The sequence below is a fragment of the Phaenicophaeus curvirostris genome, chromosome 4 (assembly GCF_032191515.1).
Source record: "Phaenicophaeus curvirostris isolate KB17595 chromosome 4, BPBGC_Pcur_1.0, whole genome shotgun sequence".
NCBI classification, from domain to species: domain Eukaryota; kingdom Metazoa; phylum Chordata; class Aves; order Cuculiformes; family Cuculidae; genus Phaenicophaeus; species Phaenicophaeus curvirostris.
This window is the reverse complement of record NC_091395.1, coordinates 2,156,369-2,182,979: the sequence shown is the minus strand read 5'-3', so window position 1 is coordinate 2,182,979 and position 26,611 is coordinate 2,156,369. Positions and strand designations below refer to the sequence as shown.

The 26,611-nt window shown below is 48.0% G+C and overlaps 1 protein-coding gene across 3 annotated transcripts in view; it reads right to left on the bottom strand.

Moving 5' to 3' along the window:
- SEPTIN11 (septin 11) overlaps positions 1-26,611 on the bottom strand; it is a 57,056-nt gene that overhangs the window by 2,895 nt on the left and 27,550 nt on the right. For 2 of the 3 annotated variants that reach the window (XM_069854993.1, XM_069854995.1), the window contains exons 2-9: positions 25,674-25,788; positions 22,502-22,697; positions 19,932-20,118; positions 17,633-17,794; positions 15,849-15,945; positions 13,392-13,560; positions 8,966-9,098; positions 7,802-7,989 (exon numbers count right to left, since the gene is read on the bottom strand). In XM_069854993.1, the coding sequence (XP_069711094.1) occupies positions 7,802-7,989; positions 8,966-9,098; positions 13,392-13,560; positions 15,849-15,945; positions 17,633-17,794; positions 19,932-20,118; positions 22,502-22,697; positions 25,674-25,788 (1,247 nt within the window). Of the gene's footprint in view, positions 1-118; positions 4,061-7,801; positions 7,990-8,965; positions 9,099-13,391; positions 13,561-15,848; positions 15,946-17,632; positions 17,795-19,931; positions 20,119-22,501; positions 22,698-25,673; positions 25,789-26,611 lie in introns of those variants that run through there. The other variant, XM_069854994.1, reaches the window with a different exon arrangement.

The window sequence follows — 26,611 nt, the reverse complement described above, 5'->3', positions numbered from 1 at the left end:
GAAAAAAACAAAGGTGGAACAACATTTTAAAGGAGGTAAGTCATGAAGGAAGGAGTGCACTGGGGAGGTGCCGTACAAACCAGTGACACCAGAGAGGCTGGGACTGCAATCGAGACTCCCACTATTATGGAGAACAAGCTCACACAGCGACTGACAAACACCAGCACAAACCTATCGAGGCATCAAAGGCACAAACCAAACCCGCTGGGAAAGCTCACGCTTCCTCAGCCCCTCCGGCCACACCATCGCAAAATGGCAACAGCGAAACACAGTCAAGTCAGGAAGGCCACGCGAAAACCAAGGCGTTTGGGTAAAAACATCAAATACATTTCCTCTCCACCCGGCAAGCACGATTTGTTTGTGGAACCTAACGAAAGAACTGAGCTTATGCTATAAGGTTATTATTGAACTTGTAATTCAAAACCAGAAATACTTTAACATCAAATAAAGTGACAATATCTAAACAGATGCATACATATCGTTGGCATTAACACTGTAAGAAGGTTACACAATTATTTAGTTACAAACACAGGTTATTTTCAAATAGCAAGGTAATAAAGTTCTACATCTAGAGTTTAAGGCAACGAGGATATTAAAAATGCATACAAATACAATATTTCTACCGCTGTTCACAGCTTTATTTTCCGTTAATTAAAAAAACCCTTCATATTTGTACAGTTCCACGCTGACACACGCTGATGAGAGCGTCATGGATATCACATACTGCAAACACAACCAGGGACCTCGGAGATGAGACTAACAGCACTCTTCTAGCATCTTAAAAGGGCAAATGGTAACTGGAATAAACAGACACGTCTGATATGATCACACGCAATGACATACCCATCCTCACTTGGACGTTTAGGAGAAGCTGAATGAGCGCTACCTGGAGAAACGCTGGTCACGTTAAATAAAGACATGCTCAAAGAGAGACAGAGAGATACAGATCTCCTGGATGGGATTTCTGGCCACCAAAAACACCAGGGAGGTGGACAGGAGCTGCAGTTTTCAGGCTGCAGAGGAGCCTGGTTGGGTGCCAGTTGCCGTTTCCACCTGTCCCTGGCAGCGCCCCGCACCGCAGCGGATGCAAGGTGATGCACTTAGTCACCATGAGCTCGAGGGGCACCTGCCTACTCACTGCCTTCCCAGAAAGGAACTGCACAACCCCAGGGAGGTTTTGGGGCAGCAAACCCTCATCCACCTCTGCCTTTTCGCTGGCAACCTGGATTTTGATTGTTTTCCCATTCTGGGGGTTCTTTCCCTGCCATGGGAACACCATTGATCCCAGAAAGACATGTTTTGATGTGCTTTGCTGCTCCTTTATGCTATTCTAAGGTTTGAAACCCACCTTTCAGGAACATGCAGCATTATCAGCTGGTTATCAGAGCTGTCTAACACACATTAAAGGCTGCAGTGCTCCTCAAGCAAGGCTTCTGCCCGTGCCACCGCCTGCCCACAGATCGGCTCCCTAGCTCCGAGCACACAGAGCGGCTCGCGGGGCTGTTTTAGGCATCCAACAGGAGCTGGATGTCACGTTCCCTGCGGCCGCTGTTCAACAGCTCAGCAAAAGCAGATTATTGCAGAAAGTTTATGCCACTTGTAAGCAAGCGGGCTTAAAGAGCACACAACTGGTTTCGTGTCAGCAGCGAGGCAGAAAAGGTGAGTCTCTTACTGCTGTACTTACATGCAAAGGTGACAGCACATCCAGCTAGATTTGTGTAGCATTTACTCCATGCAGAATCGGGGGCTACGGTGAAAAAAGGTATCAGTAAAGAGAAGAAAGAAACGCAGCAGTAACAAGCTAAACATGGCCTGGGCATTTAAGGAGAAAAAGTCACGAACATCTCCTTCGGAAAAAACCCAAAGCAGTACTTTAGCTTTTGCAAGCTTATGGCTTATTCCCACTTTCTCCAAAACAGTTTGCTTTTTCCTGGAGAAAAACTCAACCAAAAAAACATTTAATGCACTTGGCCGTGGCTTTCTGTAAAAAAAAAATATTGAGAACATGCTGGGCTCAGCTGATTTTCCCTGTCAAACTTTCCTGAGAGGGCTGTTCAATGAAGCAGGACAAATAACTGTTCAAATCAAGTTTTCTCCTCGGCACAAAATGCTGGTAATTCAAAGCCGACGTGCACAGAGAGAGCCGAAGCAAAGCATAGAGCTGTAAGTGTTTAACAACATGCACGGGACTGTAAAGACCCCTGCCAAACCCCAAACTTCTTCCTTGCTAACTCAAGAGTTTCAAGCTGGGTTTGCCAGAAGCCCCAAGAACAAGAGTTTGATTTTTCTGAACAACCCCCTAGCACAACCTATTTAACCTGACAAAAAGCGCATCGTGGCTGACGAGACCAAGAGATGCAATGCAAAAAAAACCCAAAACGGATCAACACAAAACCCCAAATAGCAAAAAAAGAAAATGATAAAAGGCTCAACTATTTTATTTCCAGCTTATTTATATCCAATCATTTTTTGCTCTCTGTCCAAGACATCCTAATTAGAGATCCTCTTCCCAAAGCCACATTCAAGCAGGAAGGGTTAAAAAGCAAGTCGCCCCACAAGCTCACCCCTAAATGCATTTCCCAATCCAGCACTTCAGAAAAGGTGGTAATTGCCTTTTTCCCCCTCCAGAGAGGCAAGAAATGTCCTCCCAGAAACAAGCAACGAATTGCAGTGCGTGAGCCTTAGGTGAAGAGGGTTATTTTAAGAGTGTTTCAGAAAAATAAACGTGAGACTACCTAGCAAAGAGCAGTAGAAGTGCTGGCTGTACATCGGCAGAGGAGAAGGAAATCCACAAGGCACGGGGTAAGCACGGCTCGCCATTTCTTGGGAAGGAATGAAAAGACTCTGTTCTAAAAGCAGTGGCATAGCAAACACAAATTAGAGACCAGTTTCCACGCTGCGCCAGCCACAGACTGAGGCCTGGCTTGTGCTAAGTCCCCTTTGTACATCAATGAACCATCATCCTTGGGTAGGAGGGCCAGTGGGAAATGCCAAGAATGTTTCTCCAGGTGCCCTCTCTCTCCCTTGACATGAAATTCTGGATCCCCTAAGCTTTGCAAGGCTGTATTTAAGTGCCTGCAGAATCCCTCCTGAAGGCTCTAAGAGGATGTTGAAGGCTCTATTCTCCCCCTGCCCCGGCATTTGATTCCCTAAGGGCTGCTAAGTGTGGCTAAGATGGTGCATGCTGGAAATGGGGCGGTGTTTTAAGTGAGGTTTCAAAGGTCATGGTCAGGCAAGTGAAACGTGGGAAGCGGTAATGAGAAATGGTCCTCCTGGCAGGCACCTGCAGCGCCGTTTGGTCCCCGCCGCAGCATTCAGCAGGTAGCTACTACACTGAACGGGAAGGGCGGCTGTAAAGATACGCCAGCACGTGACAATAAATCCAAGCCAGCGGAGTACGATCCAGTCAGACAACACAAACAGGCACTAATAAAGAAAATCATGCAAATGTAACGGCATGCAGGGTCAGTTAAACTTCGGTTATCTACACACACGTACCCGCCACCCTCTCCCCCACCAGCAGGACTCGTATGGCTCTAACGCATCAGCTACTGCAGGAATACAGGTGGGACAAACTCCAGGGCCTGGCCACCCTGGGGCTGGGCTGCGACCCTCGTACAGCAGCCGTTCCCCACCGAGCCAGAGACCCCTTGGGCACAGGGCTACTGCAGCCAGCCCTCCCGGAGCCAGGGAGGCAGCAGCACTGAGGGCCTGATCCACTCACTGATGCTCATCCCAGCTGCTGACCTCCAGCCCTGACTCTCAGTTCAAATTTGGGGCCAAATATTATTTACTGCTGCTGGTTTTGACTGGAAAAAATACATGTTATCATTATCCTACCCCTCCACCCACCCCTGAGCTTCAGTTGCACAGAGTCCTGTATCCAATCCTTCTCCCTACTGTCCCCGCTATGTTGTTAGATGAGTTAATAGTTATTTGTGTTAAAAAATTAAAAAGAAAAAGAAAAAAAGAAAGAAAACGGATGGCAGAGACACATTACTGCAAAAGCAGGTGAATGCAGGAACGTCCTTGGCTTGACAGGCTTTATGTGAAGCTTGCACTGCAAGTTAAAAAAAAGAACAAAAAACAAAAGAAGTTAGCAATAATAGAACCCAAAATGAAAAATAAAACCCACCGAAAACAAAGGAAGCTGGGAGAGCTGACACCAGCAACTGGCTCTGGTGGGCATACAGATGGATTGTGGAATTAAAAAGAAATTAAACCTCCAGGCTGGGTTCTGCTCTCGCCTGTGACAAGCAAAAGCCAAATGAAAAAATCGGGGTGGGGGGTAACCACTGAACAACCAAGCCCATGAGTTAGTGAAGGTCACGGTCTGTGCGTGGTTGGGTGCTTTAAGCTTCATTGTTTGTGAACGTGCCTGGCTGGGGATATGCCTGCACGTGTCTGGTTTGGGTACCTTGCACAGAAGCTCTTGCAGAAGGTTGTGTGCTCAGCCTTGACCCAAACCCAGGTGGCTCAGACCAAGCACCGTGATGTCTCTCGGCGCTTCAGCCAACATCAGATCCACACCAGATCCTTCAGACATCAACAAAACCTTCTTACAGGGTGTTGGGCCAGGCTCTGCCACGTGTTACAGCCCAGGTTAGAGCTGGGGGTGGCTTTGGGACTAAGCATGGCTTGTGATGGCCATACGAGTCACACTGGACTGGGAACTATTATATAGAAAGGGAGCCGGAGACGAGTTTTTCACCTGGTTTTCAGAAGTAGACTGAAGTAAACAGAAATGGAGCCCAAACAGATTGTCCAGGCTCCTGAGCAGTTTAGGATGAGCAAGTCACAAAGTGGCACGTGTTGAGGCATGCGTGTGGCCATCAACCAAAAGAACAGGCAAGCCCCAGAAGGCTTTTTGCTGCTCCTGTTCACAAGTCCATTGCCAGCAGCTGCCTCCATACTGTTTGGGTGTGAAGCACAGTCCCATGCCAAAATGACATCGGGGCCTTGACAAGTGTGCTCAGCCCCACGCTCAGGACAGCACGAGGTACGTGTCTGCGCTGGAGGTGGAGATGTGCTGTCCTGAAAGCTGCACACTTCCGTCATCGCATCACAGCTGTGACAATTATAGATGGAAAAAACCCTAAGTTATAGGACTCAAAAATAGAATGTGGAAAAAAAAAAAAAGACAAGTTGTTTCTACAGGAACAGTCTGGAAATCCAGAAGGCCAAGTTCTCCTTCATGGAGTCACGGCCAGCAGCAGATTTCACCCCGAGCTTTCCCTCCAGCTTATACAGCACGGTGGAAAGTCTGTTGCGCAACTTGGAGAAATCTCATCCCACCTTGGTAAAAAAGCAGTCTTGGGAATTACTTTCTTGGGAGGCTACAAGGACTGTGCATGGCAAGGTTTTCCTCTGGCAACTACACAAGAGCCTCCACAGTCCACGTCAGCACAGAGAAGGTGGAAGGCCTTACCTACACAAACTGCAGCTTTTCATGAGAGCGCAAGGACAAACATAAAGCCTTTAGCAAAAAACAAGGTGTGCTACAAGGCAGAAGCACCACTGTTTCCCTTTAAAGCCTCTGTTAGTAATTCAGACCCTAAAGGACAACTGAAGCAGTTACAGCACCGAGTGACACTGAAAGGACACACCAGCGCGCAGGCACGTTCCTCATGGCTGGATTTCAGTGAATGCATCAGCAAAGCAGGAACTGCGTTGGTCGTGGCTGCTAGAAACACCCACGGATCATACCCACAGTGCCGCGCACGTGCCAGCCAACTTCACAGAAGCAAGTAGAACCTCACACTGCCTACCTCAAAGTTACAGAACTCCCTGGGCCATCGTACACTGCACTGGTCTGGCATCTAAGGGGTGAAAAACCTGACTGCAGTGTTCCGAAAAATATTAAGTTCCCAATTCTCTTTAAGAGATAAGGAAAAGGGTCTTCAGAAGCTTCTCTTCTTGTTAGGGAACCGGTCACCACGTTTGAATTCTTGCAGGAGAGAACATCGGTGTTTCAGCCTATCAGGTTTACTGGCATCGTCACAAAACAGTATTTCAGCATGCGTGGACGTTCAATGCCAACACAAATTGTTTCTGCAGTTCAGCACGACACTGACGGGTCTGTAGCGGTTTCCTTACCCAAGCACAGCATGCAGCACACGAGCACTCTGTATCTCAGCCAGGCTCTTGGTTAGCATCAAGCACTACTGCTCCATAGGAGCTACAGCAACTTCTATCAGCTGAGGAAGAAGCCCCTGGCTCTCCCCACCTTCCCCGGGGAAGCCAAGGGTGGATGCAACAAACAACAGGTGCCAAGCCGGCGTTAGAGACAGGGGACATGCAGTGAGCAGCAGCAGAACTTCCTAAAGTATAAAAATATGCTAGCATATACACATGACAACAGAACCTTCTAGGCTCGTGCTCCGAGACAGTTCAGACACGGCTGAAGCTCAGAGGTGAGAAAGGGACAGCACTGTGTTGCTCTGCCCAAGTCCATTAGGGAACATATCCCTTCACTATCCGCTGTTAGGGGAAGCGTGGAACCGTTTGTGTGTGTGAGTTAGAGAGGGGCTTTCCAGAGAGATGTGCTGCATCGCCATCTTTACAGCCTCCTGACCGCAGTTATCGACTAGTGCCATTATCACACATGACCCAGAAAGGACTTGCATGAGTATTCCCTTACTGGGTACGGAACAAGGGGATGGAAATTAGGACAGGAAGCCTCAAAGCAGCCTCTGTTACAGCAGCCTGCCTTGCCGTGGGATACAAAAGCCATGCAGTCTCCTTCACCTCTGCAGGATCTGTCTGGCTTCACTGTACGTATCGCATCTAAGCAGACCTTGTCCTCTGGCTTTTAAAGCGCGGGGATCAACAGGGTTCTCTTGCACTAAGAGCAAGCTAAACACAGCCAGGTACGTGTCCAGCCTGCAAGAAGGAGGTTCCATGAATGTGGATCAGACCAGAGTTCAAGGTTTTCAGCAGAGCTCTGCGGGGACTTAACTCTGAGCCCAAGTCAACGTCAGCCTTCCACCAGTTTCCGCAGAAGCAGAGTTAGGTCCAAACCGAGCACACCTGAAAATCCTGCCTCCAAATGCTGACCCCAAGACAGGTCTATCCATAGATACACTTAGTGCCTACTAAACCGCTGGAATTTCAGAGTGTATAGGATTATACTCCTAGTATACAAATATAAAATAGTAGAAAACAGTGCCATTATCCTTACTAAAAGTTATAAATTCCTTAGCTTATTGTGTCAACTCGATACAACCACAAATGCCGTTTACCTGCAATTACAGTACCATAGGAGTTTGTTCCTTTTTTTAAAAAAAAAAAAAGGGCAAAACTTCTTGTCTTTGAAGCAAGCTTCCAAGTATTCACTTTTGGCACTAGCATCTCCCAGGTCAAAATAATATGGTGGTCTAATCTACTTACAACTAGAACCTTAAGGAGTGGGAACTGAGGACTACTCTTGGGTGAAAGAAAGGATCGGGTAGAGACCCTGTTAATATTTTGGCTCAGTCAGAGAAGTCTGAGTCCAGAACATCCCAGAGCTCTTCCGGAAGATGGTGGACAGATCACATGCCAAATCTCCACCATTTGAGGATTGCTCTCCCATACCAGTCAGACCCTGACATAAAATTTGAAGGTACTCTTCCAGAGAAAAATTAAGATCATGTCCCTGGCCCACCCTTTAGAAAAAAAATACTTTATTTGATCAGGCTGATAAAAGCCCAGTTTCCAGTCTGGTAACGGGAAAAGCAAATACAGACATGCAGCAATAAAGAAAAAACAACCTCCCAAACTGTAACAAACCCTACAAAGGATGTGGGTGACACCCACTTACTTTTTCTTGTCCTTGTCTTTCTTGGTTTGTTGAGAACCTGCCTGCTGAGCCTGTGACTGTAATAGCTGAGCTGCCGCCTTCTTCTTCTGAAAGTTGTTCAGCTCTTCCTCAAGTTCCTTCTTTTTGTCTTCCACTTTTTTCTTCTCTTCTTGGTGAGTCCTCTTTAGATGGTCAAACTTTTCGTGAAGCTGCCGGGACAGAGAGAATGAGAATTGGATGGGAAGGGAAGGACATGTCACCCTGATTACTGGTAACGATGGTAACGATGCCTGTTCTGCCAGCACTAAGGCACCTGCATTAATAACAAATCACTGGCTTGTCCCAGGCATGCAAGACTTTGTGAGAAAAGCCCTGCAATTAACACACACTTGTGCACAGATTGGGGGAATTTAAGTTGCTGTAAGAATATGTCCAGGTCTCTGGACACTTCCAAACCTCCACGTTCCATCCTTCATTGCTTTGTACCTAGTGAACTCTCTCATGCTTGGGCAAGGCAATAAAATGTGGCCAGTCAGGGCAATCTGCTTCTCCGGGGCTCCTCGCTGTACCTCTGTAGAAGAACATGCTCCTCCATGAGGCCAAATACACAGCAGGACATCCATATTTTCTCTTCCCCACAGGAATCAGTACTGAGGAAATCATAGTAGGACAATGCCATCGTGTCCCTCTACAACCACATGGAGTGGGATCAACTGCGTTCTGGGAAATTCTTACCTCCTTACTGCAAGTCTCCAGATCAGTGTGACTGCTAAAGGGCAGCACTGGCTGTACCACAGCTGAAGATCCACCTCAAATCAACATTATTTTGAGCAACATTCTCTCCTTTCTGTGGGGTATGTAGCTGCAAGCTGCTCTTCCTGCCACGCTGCAGCATGTCCCATTCGCTCCATTGCCCACGTGCTGTTCCAGCTGCCCAAAACCAGAATATTCCTGCTCCATTTTACAGGAACAGAAAAGCAGCAAAGGACGTGTGTGATGGGGTCACACCACAAGTCCATGGCAGGACCAAGAACTGAGTTCACACCTAATTCTTGAGGCTCTGCGCGCAGAAAGCACCTCTGCAGGCTTGATGCTGGGATCTGGATGCTCACCTTCTCAGGGTTCTCCTGGAGAAGCCCCAGCCCAAACCCTCACATGCAGCTCTCCAAATTAAAACATACTCACATCTTTCTCTGCTTCCTTCAACTCTGCTTCCTTCTCCTTTACTCGCATGACAAACATCTGCCTCATTTCGTCCTCCTTCTTCTGGAGTTCGCCCAGGAATTCATTCCTCTTTGCTTCATAGGTCTCTTGGAGACTGTTAATAACACAGAAAAACAGTCAGAGCTGTGTTTCCAGCACAGCCATGAGTTTCCAGCCTTTGGCAGCCTTACCACTCTGCGTTGTCAGAAAACATCAGAGGTCCCTGACTACAACAGAGGTGTGATCACCTCCACTGAAACAAGGCCTGGCTTGCTGAGTGACAAGAGTGGGAGACAAAATAGCAAGCCAAACGGAGCACTGTTCAGGATCCTGTGAATCACTTGGCAGGCAGGATGATTAACCCCAAAAATAAACAGCCCCTACATAAGCACCAACAGCAAGCCCTGATGCTCACGTGGCCTGGGAGCTGCATGGGTCGCACCTTCTCGCCTCTCCTGCTGCTTGTACTTAATCTTTCCATTAGCAGTGCAAGATCTGTGGAACAGACAGATGCACCACAGTGCCAAACTTGGCTTTGTGTCTTCATTAAGCATAACACTAACACAGACTAAACCTAATTTTCACAACTCATTGCTAATGGATTCAGATCAGGGGCTTTGTTTAGATAAAGCCATCTTGGGAGACCTCTCTCCCTCTCCTTCAGCTGTTGAGGCAAAGCCTTTATAAATGAGCAGCAGCATTCCTCCTCCAAATAACCACGGTACTGGATTCGTTCATTCTTTTATTCCCCCTCTACTTCTTAGCATTCCTTTATTTCCCCAGCACTGAGATACCACAGCCAAGAATTGGGACACAAAATATATTGTCCATGCACCTCTGAGATTTTCAGAGCCTCTTAGGAACTCTGGATGCCAAATTCTTCTCCCTTTTATTCCTTAAATGGATTTGGATATTTCAGCGATAATGATAGCGTGGGAATGACAACTATTTCCCCCAAGACGCTTCTTTTGAAAACGCATCTTTTAAATGAAAACTCCATTGATATCACACAGATACAGTTGCATGCATGTGCCTAAGGAACATTAATCAGGCTAGAGGGACATCTTAATCCCATTAAAGCCAAGCTTTTGGATTTCTTGTCGTGTGGTAGGATTTTTGGTGGTTTTTTGTTGCTTGGTTTTGTTATTTGGAGGTTTTTTTAGGGGAGTGTGTGGAGGTGTAGAGCTGGGGAACAAAATCCATCAGATAAATCCAAAACTTAGGTTTAACACTGCTAACTGACAGGCACTTCAGTTGCCTCCTAAACCACTCCACAGGATGCCCAGAGCAGATCTTGCACAGCACTGGCCACCTGGGAGGAATCACACAATTCCAACCAACCACACTGGTTTCCCCCATGTTGAACTGAAAATGCTGATTGTAGAAGTGACAAAAATCTTTTCATTTGAGAACATGGCAACAGATGCCTTTGGATTCTTAAGAATTTAGACCCCTCACGGCAGACAGGTGAGCAGGCTCGAATCAAAACTCCCTAAAAATCAGTCTCGGATTTAATTCTTTGACTGTGGACATTGGCACTTAAATTCATAAACCCTTTTGAAGGGTCTGGCTAGAACCTCGGAAAACCCTGAGGGCAGATCAGCCTTCTCTGCCTAGTGAGCAAAAGCCGCATCTGCAACGAGTGACAGATTATCCTAGGGAGCAGCAGAGCCTTATGGACCAAAACATAAAATTCAAATTGTATTCTTCATTGCACACAGCTCCTTGAAAAGCTCGTTTCCAAAACCACAATGCCAGGTGATGGGCAAGCAGGAAAACGCTTGCAAGGCTGAGGGTGGTGGGGGCTTGGTGTTTAAATGTCCTAAGTTCAGTGCTACTCCCAGCTTCAAGCTTAAAAATTTAGTGTTAACATAAAGCCAGCAAATTTCTCTTACCTTCAGAGAAGCAAAGTTCTCAGGGAAACTGGCCTGGCAGCCTCAGGCTGCATATGAAAAAAACCACTTACAGCCCTAAGGAATAACAGTCTAAGTCAACTGGGATCTCAGCAGCTTCTCACAGACAAGATGATGATGGAATTTGCATCTTAAGTGTACAAACATGTGATCCTAGATTACACAGTAACTCGACTCCCCAGTGCACACCCACACAGTTAATGATGCCCTTCCAATATCAGTCTTTTAAAAACAATATTTTGAGAAAATTAACCAGAGCAGTAGAGCAAGCAGCCCACAAGAGACACAGGACAACAGGACTGTGCAACAGCAGACCCCGTTTCACAGAGCAGACGCCTACAGGGCACTGGTGCTCTCTCCTCCCTTCCTGCAGCTTGGATGAGCAGCGGGGGGTTCTGCCAGCAAGATGGGTCTCACAACCATCGCCAGCCTTCCTTTTTCACATCTCACACAAGCACCTGCACCACGCCAACGCTTTGCTGAGGCCTTTTGCCCTGCTTACCCTGAGATTTACAAATGCTCCTGGCTGATATGACGTGGCTGGAGAGCGGCGGTCCCTGTGGCTCTCAGGGCCCAGGCCTTGGGGAAAGGCATGCTTTTGATCCCTGGTCTCAGAGGAAGAACAGAAAGAACCAAACCTGCTGTTTTCCTCATTTGGGATATACATCAGCCTCAGCCAAACAGCTTGGGATCATGGGTTTTGTTTGTTTATTGGAAAGAGGAGGCACCCAGAGCGAACTGCTCTAAAGTAGCACGTAACAGATGGAGAAATTCTCTACGTTTTCATTTCCTTCTTTCTACTTATAGCTTGGTCAAAAGAGGCCTCGTGTACAGGAAGCAATGGAAATTCCTCAGATTCCTCAAAGGGAAGGGCTGAGCCCATCTTAAGCCATTGCTCTCCAGAAAGGAAATCCAATAAAGCTTCACACTTGGGCCTAATAACAGAACTGGGCTCGACCAATTCCAGCAGTTTCTATGCTGCAAGAAAAATGCAGCTGCACTCAGCAGGTCACAAACAAAATCCTGAACTGATGCAAACTCTGTCACAGCACAGGCCTCACTCAGCTCACCACAAAGTGCTGCTTTCCAGAAACATGAATACAAAGCCCCCACCCTGCCTTCTGCTCTGAGCCTGCTTGGCTTTCCCCCGTTGAGGATCAGAGATGAACTATGTCCGTGGTGACCTGCGCGACCCAGCTGCATGGCTGCTGCCTCAGGGATTGGCACGCCAGCTCCTGACACGCACGGGTGTTATGGGGGTAAATCCCCGCTGGTGCACGTTTCTTTTGGATTGACTTTCCCTGGGGCAAAGGGGGGCGTGGGATGCTGCTAAGGCAGCGGGTGCAGTCGTTGGAGAAAAGTTGTGGAGGAATGGGAAACAGGAAATCGAAGGAGAAAACAAACACTCCCTCCAGCGTTCCCACACAGCTGTTGTCCCTGGCTAATGACTTGGGCTTCAGACCAAAAAAGCTGTCAGACAGCATAAACTTGGTATTTAGTAAAAAGCCAAACCGCAAGCCTCAGACCACGGCACCTCGGACCAGCTGTGGAATACTTCAGGAGGGTCAACAAGAACCTTTATCCCAGGATCTTCCCTTTGGTAACCGCTTATACCTCAATGCATGAGTTGCGCTCATCTCAGCATGGACACAGCTGCACTTCTGAAGCCCAGCAACTGCAGCCTGTAAGCTGGCTGAAAAACACAGCTGAGCGTGCAGTGGAGGGGAAAGGGGGCACTAATGTACTACCTGAGCATCCCAAACCCTGCCCTTTTCCCAGGAAAAGAAGCATCAGGAGGAATTTCTGGAGTGATTAACGAACATCCTATTCAATAGAGTCACTCGGGTCTCCATGAAGCTCACAGTGCTGCCAGCAGGGAGATGAGCGTAAGCTTCACTTAAGACTGGACAGCTCACAGGTTTTAGGAAAGCAAGAGCAAGGGACGAGATAAAAAAGATAAATCAACTTCTTAACCCCTGTCTTGGACTCTCCCAGCTTTAAAAAATGACAAGCCAACAATGCGCACAGCTAACTGATGTTCACTGCTCCCAGTTAGAAATGCCTACAAGTCCTGACTCCTACTATTGCCATCATCTCACCTACGATGCTGAGGACACAAAGAAACCAGAGAACAGCAGTGATCCTCAGAGAGGGCTCTGCATTACAGCAGCCTCTTGGCCCCATAAAGCAATGGACAGTATCAAATGCGGACAGTAAGATCAGTTTGAAGAGGCCAGTGATTGACTGCTCTCCACACAGTGTGACAGGAGGAGCAATTAGAAATCAATCCCTTCAACACTTTTTAGTGCCAGCTGACAGATAACAGGTAGGAGACAGGCTGATTACACTGCACAAGGTTTTCCTCCCCAGCCACACTTCAGATGTCAGCTGCTACAAGTGACCATTTCTATTCCCCCTCTGGTTCTTGTGAACAATGCCTACCCCAAAACCTCCAACCTCTCTGGCTGCACAAGCCCCGAGTTACGCTTTCCTACCTGAAAGGCTTGCTGTCCGGATCCGTGTCTTTGAATCCCATCTCTTCAAGCTTGCAGCGCCTGTACAGCTCGTAGTGTCGGGTGTGCGTCTGCTCTCTCAAGTCCTCCATGTTCACTCGGATCAGCATCTCCCGTAGCTTCACAAAGTCACAGTGATTTTCATTTTCAACTACAAAAGACAGACCACCCACAGAGAGAACATTAAGCCCAGGAGCCGGGTACCTCCCTTTCCCTGGATGCAGTTTAGGAAGCCTCAGAGCTCTAAAGGCACGCAAGCAGGACACAAGTCAGCCTGCCCCAAAATTCTTTGCTGTTCCCATTTAAATCCATTCCAAATCCAAGTCACCAACAGAGGCCGAGGCAAGCAACAACATCTCAGTTTGTAGCCATCATGGAGGCAAAGGGTTTGAGAATGAATGGAGGCAGCACACAGAGTGTAACACGGCTTCCCACAACACCTTCTAGTCAGAGCAGGGTCTGGGGCGCCACAGCCAGCCCCTAGGCAAGCAAGCTGGTCAGCCTCGAAGGGCCTGCGGTCAGAGCGCTGCACGCTTCAGTGCAGGCAAACAGTTTGGGTATCCTTAAAAACGAGGAGTGGAAATAGGGCTACAAAGATGATTCAAGGGCTGGAGTGCAGGCTGAGAGAGTTTGGGTTGTTCAGCCTGGAGAAGAGAAGGTTCCAAGAAGAACTTATGCCAACCTCTCAGTACCTGAAGGAGGCTAAAAGAAAGCTGAGGAGGGACTGTTCACAAGAGCATGGAGTAACAGCACGAGGGGGAATGGCTATAAATTGTAGAGGGAAAGTTTTAGACTAGACATTAGGAGGAAATTATTCACAATGAGAGTGGTGAGGCACTGGAACAGGTTGTCCAAGGAAGCTGTGGCTGCGCCATCCCTGGAAGTGTTCAAGGCCAGTTTGGATGGGCCTTGACCCCCTGGTTCAGTGGGAGATGTCCCTGCCCAAAGCAAGGGGGTTGGAATTAGGTGATCTTTAAGGTCCCTTCCAACTCAAACCATTCTAAGTTCCCTCTTTAGGACACAGTGGCAGGCAACAGGCATCTCTGCTGCTACCAGACGACCCTGCAGCATGGCTCCAGGGACTTAGCGAGACACTCCAGCTGCTCCCCTTCAGCCTAACTGTGGGGCTGGGCCAGGTCTGCAAAATCTCTCTGGTATCCAACCAAATCTCTTTTGCCTCTCTGGAATTAGTTTCTTTGGAACAGCAAGAACCCAGCAGGACATGTGTAAAGTCCAAGACTTCCCAAACTCAGCACTCTTTCCCAGTCGTGAGTTATTCCCAGCATCACCCTGTGGTGCACACAGCTGAAGACACTTAAGGCTGAAGCTGTTTCAGGGTCAGCTTGTATTGTTGGAAAAAACCCAACGGATTTTGCAGAACTGCCCTGCAAAAGCTCCCTGCAGCTTGCTGGGCCATTCTCCAGCTGGATACACAGCTGAAGCCACAAGCGGAGCATGGCCATCTCAACCCTGTACTTCTCAGCCCTAGTTGGGAAAGCAAGGCCCAGGCCCTGTCCTCAGCAGCTTCAGTACAGAAAGCTGAAGTAGAATCATAGAATAACCAGGTTGGAAGAGACCCACCGGATCATCGAGTCCAACCATTCCTATCAAACACTAAACCATGCCCCTCGTCCACCCGTGCCTTAAACCCCTCCAGGGAAAGTGACTCAACCACCTCCCTGGGCAGCCTCTGCCAGTGCCCAATGACCCTTTCTGTGAAGAATTTTTTCCTAATGTCCAGCCTAAACCTCCCCTGGTGGAGCTTGAGGCCATTCCCTCTTGTCCTGTCCCCTGTCACTTGGAAGAAGAGCCCAGCACCCTCCTCTCCACAACCTCCTTTCAGGTAGTTGTAGAGAGCAATGAGGTCTCCCCTCAGCCTCCTCTTCTCCAGGCTAAACACCCCCAGCTCTCTCAGCCGCTCCTCACAAGGCCTGTTCTCCAGCCCTTTCACCAGCTTTGTTGCTCTTCTCTGGACTCGCTCCAGAGCCTCAACATCCTTCTTGTGGTGAGGGGCCCAGAACTGAACACAGGATTTGAGGAGCGGTCTCACCAGTGCCGAGTACAGAGGAAGTACAGAGTAGTTCTGCTCCCACTTCAAGATGAGAGGGCAAAGCATCTGCTGACCTCTCCGGAAAATCCCCCGGCTACGATTTGACATTCAGGCTTGTGTGCAACCCACTGAGCTGTCCAAGCTTCCCCCTTGCTTTCACATCTCCTAACAGCGTTACCCTACTCTTCCTAAAGCCAATAGCTAGGTTGATATCAACACCCTCCCATCAAACCCCTTCCATGACTACACCTACATCACAAAGCCCTCATTTTAAGAAGTCTTTGAGCTGCAATCTAGCTTTCTCAAGACAAATTTTGATAAGGATCAACACGTCTTTCGTGAAAATTAGACAGGATGACAAGGTCTTACTTGTGCCTTTGGTAACATACCCTGCACAACGCCCCAGGGGTACTGCCTGGCTTTTGCCATCTTATTGCCGATCTTCACTTCTTCAGTGCTGCCAACTACAGCAAAAGGAAGGTGGACCTACAAAAGGAAAGGGACAACGTGGTTAGGGATTTCCTTTGTTGCCTTGTCAGGGATTGTTTCTGAATAAAGCCGTTTACTGCGGCAGTTGTGCTGGATTTAAGTCACTGAAATGCCTTTGCAACTCATCTGGTGTTTTAGAGGAGCAACAGGATAGTCTGGATGAGAAACCTGCTCACACTTAAAACCTCAGAATTCTCAAGTCCTAAAAATACAAGCAATGTAGCCGTTCGTCATGCAATTACAAAGCATCTTAAGCACAGAAGGAGCCTTAAAAACTGGAATTGTATTTGAACACTGAAGAAAATTAAGTCAAACAATAAAAAAAAGACAATAAAGTGCATCCTTCCAAGAAAGGTAGACTAAAACTTCAGGGGGTTTCTGCTGCTAGAAATAACTGTCAATGCTTCCTTTTAAAAAGGGGAAAGCTGTGAGCAAGGGAACGAGCAGAGCTGATCCAGCTCTGAGTCAGCAAGCTCTGAGGCATCCGTCTCCGTGGGTGTGGTGGTGACAGTCTAGGATGTAATCCCAGAAGCCTGGCTCCTGCCAGGAGGGAGGTGGCCTCTGCCACAGTGCTTTCCCTGCCTTATCAGCATCCAAAAGAGCCGGGTGCAGGCTCTGGGAACAGGTGTCTGTCAGCCAAGCAATGCTCACAGGCTGGGTGGGAGGGGACAGAGCCAAGTGGCCAAGGAGATGGAATTAAGTGGCAAAGGAGCTTCCCAGCAGCTGGGCTGCACCACAGGAAAGCAAAACACACACCACACCCTAGCACAGCCAAGTCCCTTCTCTGTGCAAGTTTCTCTACGTTCAGGAAAAGAGGGAAGCAATACGGAGGGCTGGAGAGAGTCTGATATCCAGCTGGATGCGACCATAGCCCATCTCCAAGCAGGGAAACTCACAAAAGCTTTTGAGTTGCAAGGAAATGGATTAATTTTGATGCCTCCATTCCCTGTAAAGATGCAGGTAACTCAGCCTCATCCTTGCACTTGCTTCATGGTTGACTTGACCTCTTGGGTGTTACGTTCCCCGCAAAAAACAACTCAAGGGCCCTGTCAGCATCGCTGTGATGCACATCACTGCCAGAAACCCGGAGCTCAGGATCTTCTCCTTGCGCTTAGAGTCAGGCCCATAGGAAATTGTTTTCCTTTGTAAGCCCCCCTCAAACATTTAGTCTACTCCAGCTCTGTTTGCCCTGAAATCCCACCCCTGTCACTAGAGGAAGAGGAAGGAGGTGAAAGCCAGAGCCCTTGCCACTGATGGCTCTGCCAAGAGCAGGAACATCACTGAGGGCACCCCCGCTTGCACCGGAAAGCAAAACAAAGGCAGAAGTGAATCAACCCTGCTAAGTAACAAGTGGTTGTTTGGGACAGGAAAACCAAACCCCAGCCCTTTGCCCTGACCGCATCAGGGCCCTGCCTCCCACCCTCTTCCTTTCCCAAGATGGGAATACTGCAACATGGGAAGGACATGAAAAAATGCTCAGGGAATGATCATTTACCATACAATGAAGAGTATCAGGCCGAGCAGCCCATGTCTGACAGGTATCGCCAGCTCCAAAAGCCTTCTGGCCAGCCTGATGTCTGTGCTCAGGCTGCAGTTTTAAAGCCAGAACATGGCAATGTGTCCCCTACCATAAAGAATGAACCCATGCAAACCAAGGGAAGCAAACACCCCTCAAAACACATACACTCATCGTGGCATTTATCTCAGCCACTGTCTCTTCATCTGTCGGGAACTGGTAGATCTGGACGCCGTTGCTGACCAGCTCACTCATGATTTTACTCTTGAACTTGTGCAACTCATTTTTCGCAATGGTGTCAGCCTTCGCAATGATGGGGATGATGTTCACCTGCAAGACAAAGACAGCACCTCTGCACACAGGACTGCACGCATTCTGTCACTAGGAGAGGACGCAGAGCAGCATGGATCTGCAGCGATGGTCCTATGAGTGCCACCCACCATCGCCCCCGTAGCAGAAGACATTCCGACAGCAGCACTGCCCGAGACAGGATTTTCAGGCAGCAGGGATGATGGCCTTAAAAAGAAGTCAAATACAATTTGGCAACGTGCTATTTCCTGTCCTGTTGTATTCCTCTCCTCATCCGAATTGGCAGGACAGGAAATGCTGTCATAGAGTATTATAAGCTATTCCAAAAAAAGGAAATGACCATCCAGGCATTTCTCCACCCCACAGCTGGCTGGGCTATGGCAAGAGACACCCTCGGATGACAGCCTCATGTGGGCATTCGCTTGCGTGGCATTATCTGGGACACCCAGGTGGGCAGCAGAGCTGCTGTCACCTCACTGGAGGTAGAAGCAAAGGGCCCCATCCAACTATGTGGCACGAAGGACGGGAGCTGGCGGTAGCACAGGCACAGCTCCCCCATCTGCACACCCATCACTGGGGTGTATTTCTACCTGCACAGCTCCAAGACAATCATCCAAGAGAACTGCTTGATGGGGTTCACATAGAAATTAAAGTTACTGACTCTCTGCCCTCGACAGGTTGTTTGCAACACTAGTAGGATGGCAGACAGCAAGACCATCTAGGAGCCAAAGCGAGATAGCACAGTACCCTCCGCAGAGCTGAATGGATGGATGCACAGCAAGCACCACACAGGCATCCACTCTGCCAGGAGAGGGTAAGAAGGCACTAGGAGAAGGAATTCTGCTTTCTTTCCCTTCCTGCTCCCTCCATGTGGAAAATTTCTGCTTTTGGTCCTGCAAGATTTGCCTTTTCTTGTAACAGCAGACAGAAACTGTAATGAGGAAGATCTTGATATCAACTGTATGAAGGGATTCTAACTACAGTACTTGAAAATCCTTATTTTACATAGCTTAGTTCTGTTCAGGGGATGGCCTGGAGTTATTAAATCCCCTTTGCCAAAAGACAGAACATGAATGCCAATTAGCGCACTTTGGGTTTTAAGCCGAATGCGGGAGGGATCCTCCTTCTCTGCATAAAACCCAAATGACAGGCTACTCTAGGAAATAAAGAACCTCTGTCAGCATGTATCTTCTGCAGAATCAGGATTCAACGAGCCAAAGGTCCAAGGTGGGCTGATTTAAATTGCCTAATCACATTGCTTAATAAAGCAGCACAGAGAAAGCTCAGGTTAAATACGTGGGGGTTTACATTTGTATCATGGTTATTTTCCCTAGAAGAAAACAGATGAAATGATCTTGCAAGTACCTAGTGAAACCCAGTACCTGTTTAAACCAAGATCATGTCCCATTTCTTGCTAATCACAAGGCTGACTGAAAAAGCACAGGCCAAGTAACATATTTATTCAGATTCTCCCTGTTTATCGGGTTATGGTTAGCACGACACTACATTCACCACAGAAGATCAAATTGCTGCTCATGTCTAGCTGGATGCAGTCGAAACACACAGACATAGCATTTTGATTTTCATTGATTAGTAAGATGACCTGAAGTGTTTTAGATGTGGTTCTCATCTCACACACACTTACCAAGTCAGGTTTTGTACCAAAACCTAATTAAATCTGAGTGCTAGAGCTAGCAGAGTTCAACTTCTCGCTTTTATTTATGCATTTGAGGAAGACACACTTTTCTCTCCTTTTCAACAGCCAAACGACATCTCAGTTGTGAGCTGAACTTGGCTGAGTTAACCCACAGGAAAGCAAAAAGAACAGTGGTGTCCTAATGCATCCTCATAAATACAGTTTCCTGCTCTCACATTGTGGCTTTGTAGCATAGCTGTGGAGTGAGCAGACAAGTTTCCTAAACCAAGGTGGTATTGGAGGAGGGTAGGAGACTCCTAATAAATCTCTGCAGCTTGTGAATCAATGAACACTGACCTATTCTAGAAGGTAGCCCAAGGTGCAGTTCTCACACGGCACCTCTGCAATTCCCCACTGCTAAAAAAATACAGTATTTTTCTAATTGTGTTTAACTAAGCCTGCAGCAAGATCATAAAAGCACTAGTAGGACCATGCAAGAGTCATAACACGAGCAGCAAGTACCTTACTGTCGAGCTTCTTCATGGTGACCAAGTCTAGGGACTTCAGCGAGTGTCCGGTTGGTGCAATGAAATATAGGCAGGCGTGAATTCTGGTGTCGTGGTAATTAAACAGGGATCGTTTGATCTTCAGTTCTTCTTGCAAGTAGGCTTCAAACTGTGCATCGATGTATTCTACTATAGGCTTGTAGCTGGAGAGAGATAACATGGCACAGAGAAAACCAGGACATTCGCTGCTGGGACAACACAGGTCACTGATCGACACGTGGGAAACTTCATGGGTGCTCTGTATGTTACAGGACAAGTGCTGCTCTTTAGACCCTCCTCAGCAAGTGTGTGTTTCCCCTTGCTGCACAGGGAGAGGATTATGGACACGTAGCAAGATAGAGCAGCAGAGACCCTGGACTTTAGGTGCATGGAAACCACAGAAGGCTGATAGCCTGACAAGGAACGTATTTTGTAGACTGTCCAATTAAAGCCTGATCTGCTGCCCTGCCAATGCCACTGACCATCATCTGATACAAAAAAATTTAAACATCAACCACCACCTACCCTAACTTTCACAAAAGCTTGTGTGGGACCTTATAAGAGAGGAAAGATTCACAAGGGGATAAAAGGAACTTTTCGGGAATTGAAGCTTGTGAGCAAAGCTCAGGAGACAACTCTACAACTTGTATACTTTGGGGGACCATTTTGTTGAAGGAAATAAGTGTGTGTGGTGTAACATGCCCTGATCCAACCGATTGTGCTCTGGAAAAGGAGCTTTTCAGTTTCCTCCTCCCTGCACCAAGGGCAGCCTCAGGACCTCCAGCTCAAGGAAGCTCTGGAAGGAGGGCATCAAAATCAAGGTACCAAGATAACACCACCACTGCCTTCAGCACTCAATTCGCAGCAGCATTAACGCCCTCCCTGAAAAGCAGTTATGAGTAGGAAATAGGCCATTGTGAGTTTTTGGGTCTTACAGAAACACCCTTCTGACAGGTAGCCAGCAAGGCTCTGGTTCAGCCCCTCTGCTCCAGATGCCAGGGGAGTTGTTTCAGCAATTGCTCAAAACCCTCGGTGAAGCAGAGCAGGCTCTTGCTAGACTTATCGGGTGAGAGCTATAGTGAAAGACAGCCAGCGCCGCTTGAGGGCTGCCGACACCAGAGACCCGTTAAGACAGCACTGAGCACTGCTGGCTAATCTGCAGGCAGAGGAGATATGAATATCACTAGATGAGTTTGTAACATGAGCGCTGCTCTGTTTTTGTTGCTTTTGCAACTTCTGAGAAACCAAGAACCTCAGACAGAGGCGTGTCGCAATGAAGGCAGTAAGGCCTTACACTGGGAGATCTTATTAGCGAAAGCATCAAAATAAAGCAGAGCAAAAAAGGACTGGGAAGACTTAAACCAGGAGCATGGAGAAAATTTCACCCCCTGCAGCCATATGTGTCAGGACACAGCAGGACAGAAGCTGTCCCTAAGCCCTGCTGCCCGCGTCTGCTCCTCTATCCAACTGTCTAAGAGGGAAGCTGGAGGGGCTCCACCACCCACGTTGCTGGTTCCTCTCGTCTGCTGCGTGAAGCAAATGCAAAGTGACCCAGCAGCACCAAGCTGCAGAGCATCCCCGCTCCAAGCACCTGCTCCTGCTCTGAGCAGCTTTTGTTCTCGCCCCACAGCATATGGCAGCGTCCGATGTGCAGAGCTCTCCCTCCAGCCAGCATACACCCCTCTCCTTTTGTCTCTGTAGCGTTAGTTAGAAGCTGGAGCAGCAAAGCAGGGGCAACGGTTGCATTGTTAAATCTCTTCCAGTTTACAGCTTTCCCTATGGAACAGGAAGCAGAACCTGCACAACCTCCATGCTAACGGGGATGCTGGAGGAAACTTTGATGTCAGGCTTGCATTTTCCAAGAGCCTACGCTGTCTACCTAGTGCCCTAAAGGCTTTTGGTCAGTGCATCCCTCACTTGGCCAGGCACAGAACAGAGGATTGCAAACAACCCTCCAGAGAGGGCTAGGATTACTGCAGCGAGGGAATGTGTGGCTTTAAGGTATAGGAGATGCATTAATTAGCATTATTAGCCACAATCACAGAGTGACTATTTTTAACACTAAGCAAAAGTCCACAGGGATAAACAAAAGGGACTGTGCGGGCTGCCCAGAACATTTACTTCATGCACACAGCATGAAAATTGGCACCCAGGTACAACGTTAAAGTGAGGCACTCTTTGATTTGAACACTGCAGGATGGTGGGAACAGGAACTACTATCTGTGCCCCAGCTCCCCAGAAGATACAACACTGAATTCATGCTTTCTAATATTTACATGTTTCAACTCAAGCAGAGACTTCAGCTGCACAGAGACAAGAAGGACAGAAACAATTCCAGTTCTGTAGCCTCGTTGCTCTGTCTGTTCTTCACTTCAGTTTCTCATCACCTCTACCTGTCCCACGGGGGTGAGTGATGGCAGCTGCCACAGCAGGATCAGGAAGCACCCCCAGGAACAGCCAGGATCTGCCTCCCACACTGGATCAGGTCCTTCTGATCTCAGAGCACCTCAGCACAAGGATTCCTTCTCCTGACAGAAATAAATTTACCTGTCATCTTTGTTAATTTGATCACCAAATCCAACTGTGTCGACAATCGTCAGCTTCAGACGGACATTGCTCTCCTGGAGCTCGTAACTCCTGGCTTTCAATCTCACACCAGGCTCGTTGTGCGTGGCAGGTTCACTTTCAAACTTGGTATTGAACAGAGTGTCCATCAACGTTGACTTGCCGATGCCAGTTTCGCCTGAGCAGAAAAAGGTGACATTAGTATGGTCCGATTGCTTTTCCTCACCTCCTGCTCGGGGACATTTGCCAGGCTAAGGAGCTATTCCACTTGGGCAGCAGGGGAATTAGGCTGCATGCACATGGCTAAGCAAAATAATCCCTGCAGGAACAGATGTCTTTTGAGACAGTCCCCATCTTTATCAGTCCCCCAGGGACTCTGACAGCAGCTCTGTCTCCTGCTGCCTGTCTCTGACTGATTTCCTCCACGGGTCATACCTCATGTGCCTCTGCCGCACAACGCGCAGACGTGCCCCATCAAAGCACCTCACGCCAGGGCTGTGAACCCAAAATGAGCCCCTGCTACGCAAATGCTGCCATCCCAACAGACAGTGAGATAAACCAGATGCCTTCAGAGCTGGAAGTTGTCACCTGTAGAAGAGCCAGGCTGCTGTGCTGGGACTGCGAGGGACGTCCACGGGCTGGGTTTTCAAGGGAGACGGTACCACAATCGCAGCAAGGGTGCCAAAAGTGGCATCAGAGACACTAAGCACCACTGACCTCAGGGGCTCCTCAGTATTTTGGGCAAGGAAAGGGGCTTATTTCACACACACAGAGGGGCACGCAGACTTTTCCAGCGATGCTGCTGTTAATGTTTCCCATGGGAAAGAGAGGACTTGGAGAGGATGGGCGGAGGCTTATGAGACTGCCTGAAGAGAAGGGACTAAACTGGAAGAAATGGGCAGAGGGAATTAAAAATAAAACCATATCAGGTTTAAGAATTGTTGCCTAGACATTTGCCCCCTCCTTGGAGAAGGGAAGGACTCCTTCCATAACAAACCAACAAATGCCTGTTGCTGCTAGAACCCTGTTACTGGACAGTGGCAGTGCAGGAGAGAGAAATGATTGCTCCTTTCCCACAAAGGCATTTGCTGCCAGCAGCCTTCAGCTGTTACTCACGGTTCTTGCATTAGTATGACCTGACCGGTGATGCAGGCTCCCTCCTGCCTAACAGCATGAAGGGCAAGCACATGATGTACAAAGCAAAATATCAGGTGGGAAAGGGGAGCCAGTACCTGGGACTGGCTTCAAGCATCTCTCTAGGCTGCATGCAGGAATCCTAGCATGAAAAATCTCTCTCAAAATACACAAAATCGCTGCTTAGAAGACCTCAGAAAACTATACAGTATTTGTGACAACAGAAACAAATACCACTACTCAGCAACTGCCTGTTGCTCCATGATACTCGACAGCTCATTTTGCTGGCTTACGCTGTGACCATTTTCTGTGCTAGGCTGGGGAAGGTAAGGAAAATAATCGAGCAGAGATTCACTAGTGACAGCACCCCCACCCTGTGAAGTCACAGGACAGAAGGCAAAGTTATAAAAAAGAAAGAAAAAAATCAAAGAGGAGGAAGACAGAAAGAAACACAACATTATAGCTCAGGATCTCAGTCCACACAGAACAGTCCTAACCTAACAGCACAGACTGTTAAGTCACTGAAGCTACGTATTTTAGTGAGCTCCTGATGTGAACTCAGCATGGCTGCGTGCTGTGCTAGATGGCCTTTGAAGCATTTTACCCACATGCATCACAATTAAAAGCCTCACATTACAACGTCAAAGTTAATTCTGTCCTTTCTCCAAATACAATTTCAAATGTGTTTGGTTTTACTTTCAAGGAGGAGAGTCCTATTCCTTGGACAACTGCAACAAATTGTGTGACATTTTAATTTGGGGCAAAAAATGGTTGATCAGCACATTTTACAAGAGAAGAGTTGGACCCAACTGCTATGTTAATAGAGACCCATCAAGAGGAATATTTATTGCAAGAGAAAAAGGCAATTAATTTATGCCATTTTGATCAAAGAGCTGCCAGCTAATCAGGCTGTTCCTGCTGCATTTTAAACAGTTCCATGCTGCTAGGAGAGTCACGTGAGGGCTGGGAGCTGGATTGTGCAGAAGCGCAACTATCTATTCTCCTCTCGCTCTTCCACATGCAAAGCTCCAGAGAGGACTCCAGTTTGTTTGCCAGATTTCCTTGCGGGCAGGTGAGCACCGCAGACAGGAATTCTCAACTTGCCGTAGAAAATTCAAAGCCAGAGGGGTTTTGGGTTTTTTTTCCAGCTAATGAATGTAACTAACTAGAAGAGGCAATACTCCTTTCTTGAAGGCTTAAACGAACAACAAATGGAAAGATGGTATTTGTAGACTGTTCTGCGAAACTAAGAATAAACCCCACCATTTTTGTCAACTTACAGAACTCCATTCTGGGGGCACCTTGAAGGGGCTGGAGCTGTTTTGGCACACAGCTCCCTAGGGCTGAGCCATGGATCTCCAACCACAAAGTATCCACAGAGATCCCTGCCACCTTGGTGCTCTCGGTAGCCAAGAACACAAGCTGCCTCTCCACCTATCACCCTCTGGACAATTCGGGACAAGTAACACAGTAACTTGGGCTATAAACCCAACTGGCAGCACCAGATTAAACACAGCAGAGATGACAGGGTTTGTTCTTGAGCGCATCATTTGGAGACTAAAAATGGCATCATTTCCAACCAGAGCAACTAAGAATACGACAAGACAGGCAGGCAAAGCCTGGAAAGGAAGGAATGCAACGTATTGAGAAACAGCCTCTGTGCCCAACCCAGAGGAAGGCGGATTTAAGTTAACATTCTTTTAACAATACAAGTTCCCAAGTTAGCTCAGTTTCCTTGTGGGCGGCTCTTGGGGAAAGCAGAGCCACAAGACAATTGAAAGGGTAGATTTTAACAACTATACATTTCCATGTTTTGGCTCAGGGAGAGGGTAGAGAAAAGGAAAAGAGCGATACTAGAAGTTACCCTGGAGCAGCCCTGGGAAGAAACTGTCACTTTCCTGCTGCTATGGTCCCTGGTTGCTCAGATCTCCCTCTTTACAGAAGGAAGAAGGTGCTAATTAGTGGATACCTACGCACACCATGGCATGAGCTGACTGCCCAGCAGTGCAGGAGCACTTACCCACGCAGAGGATGTTGAAGCAGAAGCCCTGCGACGTTGACTTGTTGACCAGCTGATCAGGGAGGCTGTCAAAGCCCACATGGCCAGAGAGGGACAGGTTCCTAAGGTCATCGTTCTGTAAGACCGAGAATTAAACCATTTAAGAGTCTCAACACCCGTGTCAGGGAAGAAGGCCGTGCCTAGTCCTGTCAGAGCTGTGTAGCAATACAGGAGTTTTCAGGACGCAGTATCTTTGTTTCGGGTTTACCTCCCAAACATGCTCTCTTTTCACACCTACGCAGCTCTCCACTGTAGGGCTCAGGAGCTAAAACGTCCCCATCCCCAAGGCGTGCAAACACCACCAGGCTGTTTCTCCATGCCTGTGACTAACAAACTATGACCCTGTACCAGCCTGGAACACCCAAACATAGTTTCTGAGGCCTCAGCATCGCATATCCCTAGGGTTAACCAAGAAGACATACAGTGAATGATAGGAATGGTTGGACTCGATGATCTGGTGGGTCTCTTCCAATCTGGTGATTCTATGAAACATGGATAGAGCTGTGAGCAGACCAATTCCTGTTTAATTGGGGAACCAGCAGAATCTGTGTCCAAGGTACAGCTCTACGCAGACACACCTCCAACCTCCCCAAATCAAGAATCCCCCAGCGGTGTGGGAGCATCCCCAAAGCACTGAGTGCGACCTGTTCTCCCAAACAACACGTGAAAGAGTGACATGGGTTGTGATGAGGTCCTGGTTGCAACTCCAGTATCCATTCCTGACAGAAACCCGTGCAGGCAAGCTGAGAGCCAAACTCATGTATTCTTTGACTCATTTAGCCAAAGGGAAGGAGCAGCTCTCTCAGACTTGCTGTGTTCTCCCAGCAGTACAAGGGAAACGCAACACTCAAAGATTCACTGCAACACTTCAGCACGGCCACAGCAGGACATAGCTTAGA